Source organism: Pinus tabuliformis, chromosome Q (genome assembly GCF_031772625.1).
Source record: "Pinus tabuliformis cultivar Carrire ecotype Pingquan chromosome Q, CPIR1, whole genome shotgun sequence".
Taxonomy (NCBI): Eukaryota; Viridiplantae; Streptophyta; class Pinopsida; order Pinales; family Pinaceae; genus Pinus; species Pinus tabuliformis.
Genome location: NC_142296.1, coordinates 33,658,994 through 33,672,121, shown reverse-complemented (window position 1 = coordinate 33,672,121; position 13,128 = coordinate 33,658,994). Strand labels below are relative to the sequence as shown.

At 40.6% G+C, this 13,128-nt stretch overlaps 1 protein-coding gene across 1 annotated transcript in view; it reads left to right on the top strand.

Annotated features, from left to right (window-relative positions):
• Positions 1 to 8,547: 8,547 nt before the first annotated feature.
• The window catches only part of LOC149218134 (hydroxyphenylpyruvate reductase-like), a 121,314-nt gene continuing 116,733 nt past the window's right edge, over positions 8,548 to 13,128 (top strand). The window contains exon 1 of the mRNA XM_089383824.1: positions 8,548 to 9,314. Coding sequence (XP_089239950.1) covers positions 8,673 to 9,314 — 642 coding nt within the window. The 5' untranslated portion in view covers positions 8,548 to 8,672. The remainder of the gene's footprint in view (positions 9,315 to 13,128) is intronic.

Below are 13,128 nucleotides of genomic sequence, written 5' to 3'. Positions count from 1 at the left end.
GGTGTGAGCTGTTCTTTAATGCCTGATGTGTCCAACAATGGTGGGAAGTATGGTCGAAGGCAGTCCACATTGAACACTGGGTGCAGGCCAAGGAATTGGGGAATGCTGAGCTCAAATGCATTGTCTCCCACAGCCTTGTTAATGGTGCAAGGACCATATCAGAGTGGTCTGAGTTTTCGATAGGCTCCGGTAAGACTTTCCTTCTGCAAATGCAACGAGACTTAGTCGCCCAACTGAAACTTGTGTGGCACCCAAAGTTGATCATGTCACTGCTTGTACTTGGCATTTGATTTCTCTAGAATGTCATGGACCTAGTGGCGGATATGTTGGATGTGCTCAATGAAGATGTTTGTCTTATCAACTTCAGACTGGACATGAGCTGAATCTGCCTGAGTAATTGCAAATGGCATGGCCACATCAATGGGACATAGTGGCTGGAATCCTAAGCCCACCTAAAAAGGGCTATGTCCAGTCGATCTATGGAGAGATTGGTTACAACTGTGATGGACATAGGGGAGGCTCTAATCCCATGTACATGGATGCTTTGAGTTGTACATGCGCAGAATGTGTACGATCATCCTATTGACGACCTATGTCTGGCCATCAGTTTGGGGATGGAAGCTGTGGACTTAGTGAATTTGGTGTCCAACATCGACCAGAGACTAGACCAAAATGTACTGAGGAACCTGCTATCCCAGATGATAAATTGTGGGATCCCAAAGTGTACCCACACTTGTTCAAAGAAAAGTTTAGCAGTGGCTTATGTTGTGATATTCTTCTTGCATGTCGCCATAATGGCCATCTTCGAGAATCTGTCGAAAACCACAAAAACATAGTCATTTCCATGCTTAGTAGAAGGAAGGCCTGACATATAATCCATGGAGATGGATTCCCAAGGTCGACTAGGGGTAGGCAACAAAGTATAGAAGCCTTGCTTCTTAATGGTCGGTTTGGTAATGGTGCAAGCAGTGCAAGATCTTATGTACTTCCCGACATCCTATCGAAGATTCGACCAATAGAAATACTTCTGCAGTAATGCCACAGTTTTCTCGACCCCGAAATGCTCAGTGGCCCGATTGTAGTGCACTTCCCAAATCATATTGGCACGCTCGCTTAAAGGAACACAAAGGTGTCGCAGGTGGCATAACAGGGCATCCTAGAGGTGAAAATATGGAACTTTCTGACCATCCAAGAGCGTCTGGTATGTGTGGCCAACTTCTGGGTCGCTTTTGTAGAGAAGCGACCAATTAGAAGTCTCGTGCCCACAAGAGTTGAGCATGGTGGTTAACGCTATGATCGGTGGTCAGCTGAGGCAGTCTGCAACATTATTGGTGCTACCCTTCTTATAATTGATATTCAAATGGAATTGTTGCAGTTATGTGGACCACTTCTGATGGTAATCATTTTGCAACTTCCCTTGCGTCTGTATGAACTGCAGGGGTCAGTGGTCTGTGTGGATGACTATTTCCTTCCCCAAAATGTAATGCTTCCATTGTCGGTAGGCCTACACAATGGAATACATCTTTTTGTCATAATTGGGATACTTCCGGACTGTGTTTGAAAGTGTCTCACTGTGATATGCCACTGGATGCCCCTGTTGAGTAAGGACTGCCCCAATAACATAGTCAAAGGCATTTGTCTCAAATGTCAAATGGCTGTTGTAAGTCTGGTAATTTGAGCACTGGTGCAGAGTAGAGGCGACGTTTCAACTTTGCAAATGCCTTCTGTTGAGATTTAGACCAAAAGAATTTTGCTTTCGCTCCTCCCTTAGTGACTTGACTCAAGGGCCAAGTGATATGAGAGAATCCCAACATGAACCTGCGGTAGAAATTGGCAAGACCCAGAAAGTTGCGGAGCTCTGTCAGAGTGGTTGGGGCTGGCCAATCCCGAATGACTTGGATCTTGGCTGGATCCACATGCACCCCCCATTCATCAATAATGTATCCTAGATACTGAACCTGGGTCATGCCAAAAGTGCATTTCTCCAAAATGGCACACAACTTGTGTTGCCGCAGTGTTTGGAGAACCTGTCAGATGTGGTGGAGGTTCTCTTCCCAACTTTGACTGAAGATTAGGATGTCATCCAAGTATACCACTACAAATGAGTTAGTGAATGGTCGCAATATGTCATCCATCAGCTTCATGAAGGTTGCAGGAGCATTCGTCAACTCGAAAGACATAACCAACCATTCAAAAAGGCCCTCCTTGGCTTTGAAGGCAGTCTTCCACACATCAGAGGGTTCGATTGGTACTTGGTGATATCGGGACTTCGAGTCAATCTTGCTGAAATATTTTTCCCCCTTGAGTTGGTCCAGAAGGTCATCAATCCATTGGGTTAGGTACCTATTCTGGATAGTGATCTTGTTTAATGCCTGATAGTTAATACAGAGTCTCCAAGTCCCATCCTTCTTCTGTACCAACATGATCGGGCTCCCACAGGGTGATGAACTCGGCCAGATGTGACCTTTCTGCAACAACTCCTGAATCTACCTCTTGAGTTCGTCGTTCTCCAGAACAAAGCGCCGATAGATTGGTCCATTGGGTGATGACTCACCTGGGGTCAAATCGATGGAGTGTTTGACCTGACAGTGCAGAGGCACCCTTGCATGGGAGGTGAAGATGTCCTCGTACTCCTCCACGACATTGTCCATCTATTGTTGTCATGCGGAGGGGCCCTGTCTGGAGGTAGTGGCCACCATCTTCTTCTTTTCCTGAGGGCGTATTATCAGGAAAACAAATTTCCCGGTTTTGGAAATGAGCTTACTGCATTGTTTTGCAGTAACGAAAGAGATGACAGTACGCAGTGCTACCTTAGGTATCCTGTACAACTTATTTCCCAAAGTAAAAATAACAGTGCAAGGTCTTGACTCATACACAACATGCCGCTTCCACAAGTATGGTTGGCCTAATAATACATCACAAACATCAAGGGGAGCAATGTCACATAATACCTCATCCGTGAAGGGCTTGATGCTGTATGGAAGGCAACACTACTGGCTCACACGAAGATCTCGTCCTTGGTGAAGCCACCTGGTGGTGTATGGTGTGGGTGTGCTGTGGTTGGTAAGCCCAAGCGATTCACAACCTCCACCGAAATGAGGTTCTTTTGGCTCTCGTTGTTGACAATGAACTATAGCGGGGAACCCTTTACCCACATCTGGGAGTGGAAGGGGCGCTCCTCCTCTTCTGGATCTTCGGGTTCCTCCTTCTGGATCTTTGTGGTGGCAACAATGGTGTTGGGCTCTGCATCGATAATCTGCTTCTCTTTGTCATTCCCCTTGTCAGGTTCTAGCTCAGAGTCGGAACATGCATCTGATTCCGAAGCCTTCAACTTGGCCACCAGTGACTGCTTGCCCCGACACTCACTTGTGTTGTGAGTGGATCTCTTATGGAACTCACACCACTTTCCCATTTCCTTATTCGGCTTCGCAGTGTTGTTCTTTGCTTGCGGCTTTGGCGGGTTGTCTTGGGCCACCCTGCCTTGGCTTTGTCCTTTGTTCTGCGGTTTTGGGGCACCTTTCCCTTGCTTCAGATTCACAGATCCAAAGTCTTACTTCTTCTGTTTAAACTTCTGCTCGATCTTGACAACGTATCGGTATGCCATGCTGAGCAAGGAGATGTCCAGGAACTCCATCTCGTCTTAGATGTAATTGTGTAGGCAGCTGCGGTACTTGAGTACCAAACATTTCTCACAATCATTGATACCCAACTTCGTCCGAAGGGTATGAAAACCATTGGTAAATTCCGGCACATCTTGGTCCCTTTCCCGCCGCAACGTTGTACATTTTATGTATTTATCCTCATAGCTCTCGATAAGGTAGTACTGCTCCTTGATGGCATCCCGGAACGGATTGCAAATGGGTGTGGTTGAAAATAGTGAGGTCGTACTTTCATCCTTCTGCTCACAGTAGGTTTCCCACTAGTCCTTGACATGGGGGCGGCTTTGAGAAGAGCAAAAGTAATATTTTCTTGGCTGGAAAAATCATGCACAGAAAAATATCCTTCTAACAGATTCAACCATTTATCTACGACGTCTGCATCTATTTGGCCCTCAAATATGGGAATGTCAAAGTTTACTTGTACCTTAAAAGGAGTGGATCCTCGAGAGTGGATGATGGATGTGGATGCACCGTTAGTGGGCAACTGTTGAAGGATCTGGGCAAAGTTATCCATCATCACGTTGCTTTGTTTCTCAAGGGCCTCCTCGAGCAATATTTTTATTGGATCTCCTACCCCTTCGTCTTTCTTTTCTTCCCCCATGGGCGACCATCGGGGTTTGCGAGGTTCATCTTGCAAAGGTTCAACCAGATCGAGCCCTAACTCCTTATGTCCCGACCTCGTTGGGGACATGCAAAGAAAAACAGAGAAAGAGCAGACCGCTTTGATACCATTAATCCAGATTTAAACAGGAATGCAACAAATTATAGATATAACCACAAATACAAAGATGAGTAGAAATAACACTTCATTTCATTAATATCAAATACTGAAATATGCTTACAAATAGAATGGAAATAAGAGTAGCTCAGACGATGGTAGCTTATCTCTAAGAAGAGATGTGGCGGCTACATGCCTCTAAACTGTGTTACAATGAGGCTTAAAGGCCTATTTATTATTGAGAAACAATGGAAACCGTAAACATCCATAAACCTACCCCTAGGAGATGAAGCACCAAACTATGGACCCCATTTGGGTAAATTGGTACATCAACTTCCCAGGGTCAGAATTTTGGCATACGATCTACGTTTGACACGCACAATACCTCGTTAGAAATATCTATCTGAGGACTACAACTTTTGAATGACGAAGAACATTTAAAGTCTTATGTTGGTCCCAGTTTTCCCAAAAAACGTCGTTTAGGGCCTAAAAATGGCTCTGAAAGTCTAGGACCCAAAAAACTGCCAAAAATAATAAATTGTGCTACAAATAAGGAAACCGAAAAACTGAAAGAAATAATGGTGGGGGTCCAAGTGGAATAGGCGGGTGGCCACCAATATCCACCTGGATCATATACCTCCAGAAGTGAGGTGGGGCGATGTAGATCCTTACTCCCAGAGTTGCAGAAATTTGGGCAGGATCCATGAGGTGTTCTCCTCATGGATCATTACCTTGCTACAAGAGCCCACAATATTCAATAGCAAGAGGATCCATGTCAATTAGATACTGAGGAGTGCAGAGGAGTGTCAGTTAACAACAGAGTAGGAGGCTCATTTGCAGAGTCAACAACATCACAATTTTCCCAGTAAACAATTGCAGACACAATTGATTCAATTTTTTTATGCTTCTTAGTTGTAATGGTTGAAGTAACAACAACAATAGTGAGAGATAGTGCTACTATACATTCCATAGGAGTTGGATTGGGGTTGTGTAAAATCCATTTCTTTCTATGAGGGAGTGTTGAGAAGTGTAGCAAGAAAGCCTCAATTTGACTTGGCCTTGGTCAAATTGAGAAAATTCAAAATTTCCACATCAACAAACAACTTGGAGGCAGTTAACTGAAGTGACATGGCTCTTGTCACTCAGTTAACTTAGTAAATTTGAGTTAAGGGCTTGGAGTTCAGTTATGCATGTGTGATTTTTAATTTGTAGCAATCAAGGTCAATTATTTCCAGTTGTATTCAGTTAAACTAGTTCTAACAGTTAATAGAACTAGTTGGAGGTCAGTTGTGCAATGGGACAACAATTTAACTCAAAGATCATATAGCTAACTTATCAATCAACCAAAAATAACTCATGCATGCAAGGAATTCGAGTTCCTCAGTTGTGGTGAAGATTCCAAGGTAATGTAACATCGGTTGTAGACTAGTTTTAAGTGTATAAGTATTGCATGCAATCATTGATCAATCCTTGGGAATTGCACAATCAATTAGAGGAAAATTCCTATAGAATATGGTCTAATTTCTCAGGATTTGCGCAAGGAAATAGGGGCTCAAGCAGAGGCAAAAATTGACTAAGCCTGGGTCAAAGTTTCTCATTGAGCAGAGAGAAAGGCTATTCATTTGCAAGTTGAGCTCAAAGCGAGCAAGCAATTGTAATACATTCTCTATTCATCTGATTAATGGAAGCAAACTTAAGTGGTTTTTAGCAATTTGTTTTCCCTAGATAATTCTGTGTACTTGTGTATGTGATTGGTGCATATTTGCGAATATTGCTCTAAATTGTGAATTAATTTCCGCAGAGCAGTAGAGTAGAATTGTGTCTCTTGATTTAGATTAATTTTTTAAAGCATTTGTAATTCTACCACCATATTTCTACATGACATTTTTTCACACTTTTTATTTCCTTGCTTTGATTTCAATTCACTTTTAAATTCAAATTTCTATAATCAATACCCTTAATTTATATTTAAATTGTGACCAAATGTTTATAATTTGTTTGTTTGTTTGTTTGTTTTTTTTTTTTTTTTCAAGCTTTTGTGATCCATAATGAATTAAACAGTCTTTTGGTAGAAATCACATGAGAGAATTTTTTTTGGTGTTCATCTTCCTTTTATCCAAGGGACCACTGGCAAGATTACAAGGATCCTAAGGAAGCATAAGGTGGCTTCAACCTTTCGGCATTTAAATACCATTCAGAGCTCCCTTAGATTTGTAAAAGACCCACTAGACCCCAAAAATATGAAGGGTGTTTATGTTATCCCATGCTCTTGTGGGACTCCCTACATTGGTGAGTCTGGTCGCTCGATTAATCAAAGGATTCGTGAACATGCTACTGACATCAAGCATGGCAGGACCCGCTCCTCTGCTTTGGCGGAGCTTGCAGATAAATCTAAGCATCACATCTGCATTGAGGAGGCCCAAGTCGTTGCTAAGGTTAGTCATTTCCATCATCGTAAATTGAGGAAGGCCCTATAAATTGAAAAAAGACCCAATAATTTGAATAGAGATGATGGTTGGAATATTAGTAGAAGTTGGGTTCTGTCTTGTCCTTCTAGTTTTTTAGGCTTCTTTTTCGGATTTATTTTGTTTGTTTGTTTATCAATGTAGGTATTGGCATCCTTTTTATAGTATTTGTTGTTGATTTATTTTTCATTAGAGTTTATTTTCTTGATCATTCGTGTATTTTTATGTATTTTATCATCTTATTCGTTCTCAACTCCTTTTAGTATTTTTGTTATTTATTTAATGGGCCTGAGCCCCATATTTTATTGTTGACCCCATTTTATTTATTGACTATATATATATATATGTTTCTGTTTGTTTTGTTTTGTTTTTTTAATTAATTAATTAATTTATTTTGACTTGTGTATATTTTTGTTTTATTTGATTTATTTTTCCATTAATTATTTTTAATTTAATTTATTTTATTTCCATTAGTTAATTTATTTATAAAATGATCTTGTCTCGATCAGGGTGTTCACTAGTTTTTATAAATTTTGACTTTGATTATTTATTTATTTATTTTAAATATTATTTCTCAAAAACTAGCTTTTTAATATAATGGTTACTTATTAATATTTATTTGAATCCCTGCACAGAAAAGCCATTGCAAATAAGGTTCACCAATTTGAACGGGCATCCTTGCAGGTTTCAAAGTTGAAGACAGATCTGACGTTTCTTAAAAGATACAGAGACTCCTCCGTCATCCCGGTCTTCACCCAGATTAAGCATCGCCTTCACAGTCTAGGAATTCAGCCGTTGGAGTGTCTGCTCCATCTATTTAACATGAAAAGCCTGATCTGCTCATTCAACTTGTGCTGACGATGAACCACACTAGCTGGTTCGAAACGCGTTGACACTAGCTGGTTCGAAACACGTCGACAAATGAAATATCTTGTGATTTATACCAAAAAATCTCTCATAAAATTAATAAACTAATATGACTATTTAAATATGATCAATGTAATAGGTCCACAACAGCTATGAAATTGTATTAAAACCCTTAACATCAAATCTATATTACTTTCTTTAATTTATTTTTTTATAGATTTATCTAAACACATTTTAAATAAAAAATACATATAACAAAATTCCAAAATAAAAAAAATAAACAAATCCCTCTCAAAATTATATTTAAAAAAAATGTTCCTAGACCAGTTCAAAATCTGTGTCAAAACTAACACGTGCATTCATGTCTAATTTAAAATGTATAAATAAATCTGTGTCAAAACTAACACGTGCATTCATGTCCAATTTAAAATGTATAAATTTGCTTTAAAGTGAGGGTGTATAATTTTCAAAATTACCTGAGAGAATTTTTTGGCTCCAATTTAAAATGTATAAATTTGCTTTAAAGTGAGGGTGTATAATTTTCAAAATTACCTGAGAGAATTTTTTGGCTCGTGAGTTTCGAACAGTGTTCATTATCAAAAGGTCGTTAAAATTTTACGATGTAAATGTGGTTCATCATCCAGGCAAGCAGAGTGGAGTTTTACTATGTTAATTTGCAAGCTTTTATTCCCAAAATGTTTTATTACTCAAACGAAACCAATGAGCCTCATGTGAGGGTTTGGAATAGCGCATATAACCGTAACATCTGCCACAAGAATCCATGCATGGCAACTGCAGCAGCAAACAGTCAATTATACGGATTCACGATATTGAAAGCCCTGAAACACGGACCGAATTATCGATGATTCTAGTAGGAAACAAAACAATGTACAACATCCATTCAATTCAATTAAATATATCCACACTTCTGTCGCGTCTGGCAACTGTTGGCTACTGTGCAGGATGTTTCTTAAAGCCAACTTTTTCACCACAAGTTCTCTTGAAGGATTTGACGCCTCAGGATTGGAATTTGGGAATGGGCTTCCGAAAGGCATGCCCTTTAATCCAAGGGCCAGTTGCAGAAGAAGAAGCAGCAGCGCAAACAATAAGAACTCCCCACACTTCTCTGCCAGAGTTACAACTTCAAACTCAATCAGAACAACAGACATGGCAGATGAATTGAAGAGTGCAGGAGTTCTGGTGACATATCCTATGTTACCTTATCTCATCGAATCTCTGGACCACAAATTCACGATATATAAGCTGTGGGAGGCGGAGAACCGAGAGGATTTCTTGGCACGACACGCGCAGTCCATCCGAGGGGTAGCGTGCAACGGCAAAATCGGGATTGACGCGCAGCTTATTGACGCCCTTCCCTGCTTGGAAATCGTGGCCACAAACAGCGTCGGTCTCGACAAAGTGGATTTGAAGAAATGTCGACAAAGAAACATCGCAGTCGCTCACACTCCAGACGTGGTTACCGATGACGTTGCTGACTTAGCCATAGCTCTCATGGTCGACACGCTCCGTCATATTTCAGCTGCAGATCGCTATGTCCGTCAGGGGCTCTGGCCTCTCAAGGGAGACTACAAATTAACTTCAAAGGTACTTTTACTAAAAAATTTCAAAGTTTCATTTATTCATGTGAATATAGATTAATGCTTTATTTATAACTAAACGCTGTAGAATTGGTCAATGGGTTGGGATACAATGGTGAGGACGATGGTGTTAGGGCACTCATCACCCAGGCTAGTCCATGTTCAAGATTTGGGTGAGCTTGACGACATAGTGCCCCTGCCACCAGCTTCGCTGGTTGTGAGTTTTGTATTGCTAGAGATTGTGAACGTAAGAGCCATTTTTCGTATGCTGTGTTTCCACCCTTCAAGGGGTTCAACACCCTTGCCAGGGCAAGCTGATTGTAAGCAATCATTCCAGAAAACAGAGGCAACGGGCCCTCTACTTTCAAATCACTAGCCACAAAATATTTTCCTCAAAATAATGTAGGGCTCACATTATGAGGGCGTATACCTGGCCCAGACTGCTAATTCCTCTGCAGAAATGAAATGGATGGCCCGACACACCATCCTCTTCACTGTACCCTATTGGCAATGTAGAATCACCTTTTTTTTTTTGTTTAACTATATTGAATGTTAAATTCAGTTTAGTTTATCTAATGGTTCTTCAATGAATGCCCTAATGTTTTATATTTTATTACCTTGTGCTTTCCTTTGAGTGGGGTAGGTCAAGTTACCCACCAACAGTGGGTGATCCCTAGAAGAAAATTTTCTCCTATTCATCTTTTCTAGTCGGCAGCCAATAGTGCCTGACAGTCACCTTGTAGCCGATGTGACGTGCCATTCATATCCCTGCCACCTACTTCAGTGATACGTTTCCTCGACCATCTGTCAAGACTCAAGAGCACATGTTTAAAGACGGGCTTCTGATCAAAAGGTACTTTATTCATTTCTCAATCACTTATGGTTGTTTGTATTTGGGCTTTTTGACATGGATTATGGGGTAACTTGGAAGAAATAAGGGTTAATTTTCAATCCTAGTCCAGTGGGACCTCCCCTTATGGCTCATGGCTTTAGGAAGTGGCACTTCTTGGGAAACCATAATTGAGATAGCGTAGCCCCATCTCTCCCTATTCCATACTTACCACTTTCCATCTTACATTATAAGCCCTTATTCCAATTTCCCTCCCTTCTTCAAGTTCAATTGACCATTGGTTCTTTGGCACCCACACATCATCATACCTGGGTTCACTTAGATGCAATAATGATTAATGTAGCTAATGGTGAAAGTTACAACACTGGATATTGTGTGTAATTGGTAGGTGGTTCCATCTATAGGTCGAAACAACTTAACTGAGGTCTATGTCCTCCAAAGGGACATATTGACAGCCACAGGTGATGCGTTGAGAGCCATGGGACTCCGAGCAGTTGTAGAGCATCATTCACATCCATGGGCACCTTCAACACCCATAACATTCTTGCATTTGCTTTATTATTCATGAGATGATGCACCTAGACCAACATGCCCCCATTTGGCTTAGCAGTGATCACATGGTTTAGTAGTTGATGTAGGGTCCAAATGAGGTTCGTCTCATGCCTTGAGACATAGGAGGGCTAGCACCATCTTCAGTGTCCTCAACGTTGGAGCAAAATTAGGCTTATTCATCACTTGGAGACCCACGAGACCTAGTTTTGTGCCCTACACCCATATTTGGGGCTATAGGTTGATTTTCAGAGAAATCTAGAGACCAACCCCTAGACCTTGATTTTAGGAGCCCTCTACTCTTGTCATGGCACTAGAGGAGCTCAACGCAAGCCCTAAAAGAGCTTACGACAATTTGACGTCAGCATTTCGACCATCTTGTTGGGAGATTTATTATCATTAGCTATGAGGTCGGCTTGTGACCTTGATTAGTTCTTGCCCATTATTTTAATGTTTGAGGGGCTTCTAGGCATAATTAGACATTAGTAGCACACATATATATTGGAGATCATTCATTTGTGATCTCTCATCACTTCATCACTTGGAATTTCAACTCTTTTGAGCAATTCGCACTTTTCTCTTGTGGAGGGCTTGGAGTAATCTTGATGCACTTTGACATTTGGAGTTGATTTGTCTATCTTTGGAGCTATGGAATGGATTTTTTGCATGTTATCTTGTAAGTGTATCTAGATGTTGAAAATTTATCTCTTACATGTCTAATGTATGGAATTTTGTTGATTCTAGTAATTGCAATTGTGCCCTAATTTGTTGAATATCTATTGAATGCTAATCTAGATGATCTATTGCATGCATTACTCATAAATAATGTGTAAATGAATGTCCTTAGTGGTGAACTATTGGTAGCTCTCCCATGAAAAATCCATCTTCCATTGCATAGGTAATTGTTGGAATTTTGCTTGCTAGGGCATCAAAATTTTGGCCTCCTTAGAAGCTCTTTGGCTGATCTAACGCATTGAGGACTCCATACTCCCAAGGAACAAGGGACTGGTCCATTTGGTTGGTGATCACATCTTAATTTTATCCATTTTCTTCCTCTTCTAATTTGGCCCTTTCAAGGCTAAGCTAGGAAACTAGGGCTTGGTGTGAATCCTTAGGCAAGAGGAATTTTGGTGGTTGGAGAGCCTAAACATCAAGAGGGTAATATTTGCCACTAAATCTATCATTTTGGTGGGCATCCACTTCAATTTCATCCATAAATTTCCTTGCCCTAGTTGTTTGCCTAAGAGAGAAACCCTATTTCTCCTTTCTTCAACTTAAGGGCTTCATTGAAGGTTTCACGAGCCTTGGCATTGCTAATATACATTGCAAGAAACCTTTTCTGCTAGCCTTGACCTTGAGTTACTCCAACACTCGTCAAATTTATCAAACCCTAGGTTTTGTGCCCTTATCTCTAGGCCTTCTTTGTAGAAAGCAAATTTCTTCTTTGTGAAGCTTTGAGCATAAATGGTGTCTTTCTTGAAGAATTCCTAGCGAGATCATTTCATACCTTAACCCAAGAATATCTATTCTTAGTGATCTCCCTCATACTGGGACTCCTCCCATCGGTGAAAATCCGTAAAGGGCAGGGGGTTTTCGCTATGGTGATAATGGGCCACTACCCCATTGTTGCTTCTTGGTCTAGTTTATACCTTGTGGGGTTTCCCTCTCCAAAGCCTGCTAGATTTTGTGGCAACAGGGCACATTGCTTTTTGTTACCCATCCATATACATTGGTAACCAAAGGAAAGAAAGATTCTCCTATGATGTAGATTTCTAGCCATCAACCATACATATTCTTCACTTCTTCATAGCACATATTTTAACCCCTTCTCACTTAGGGGTAACTAGAGGAGATCATTCTTCCATGATCCACATTGTAGAGATGATGAGTAACATTCTCCATATAGGGTAGCCTTTGAGATGCCTCTTATATATATCATGCTCAACTCACTCACTTGATCAACATACTCATTCAATGATGGTGGTTCAATACACATGAAGTACATTAGCCATTGTTTCATACAAATTATTTACATTTAATATATTAAGCATTTAAGTAAGGACCATCGATTGAAATCATATAATGAATCATGATGCTTGGAAGTTATGCTTGTTGTCTTATTTCACCTTGGTGGTCACCAATTCCTTCTAGTCAAGTGTAACCACCCAAGTGCTTTTCTTTCCTTGTCTAGGAGGGGCACAAATTGGAGGCCTAGATAGATATAACATGTCCACATCCTTCTATTCTTAACACTTTCCACTTTTTCTTCTCTCCATTTCCTTGCTTTTGAGTTGGTTACTTTTTAATTAATCATACTAGTTCCTTATTTGTCTCATCCTATAAGAATAAGGGGCTTGGAAATGCCTTGAGGTTGACAATGCCACAAGAAAGAATAAAGAACATGTGCCAAATGTTAAAATGC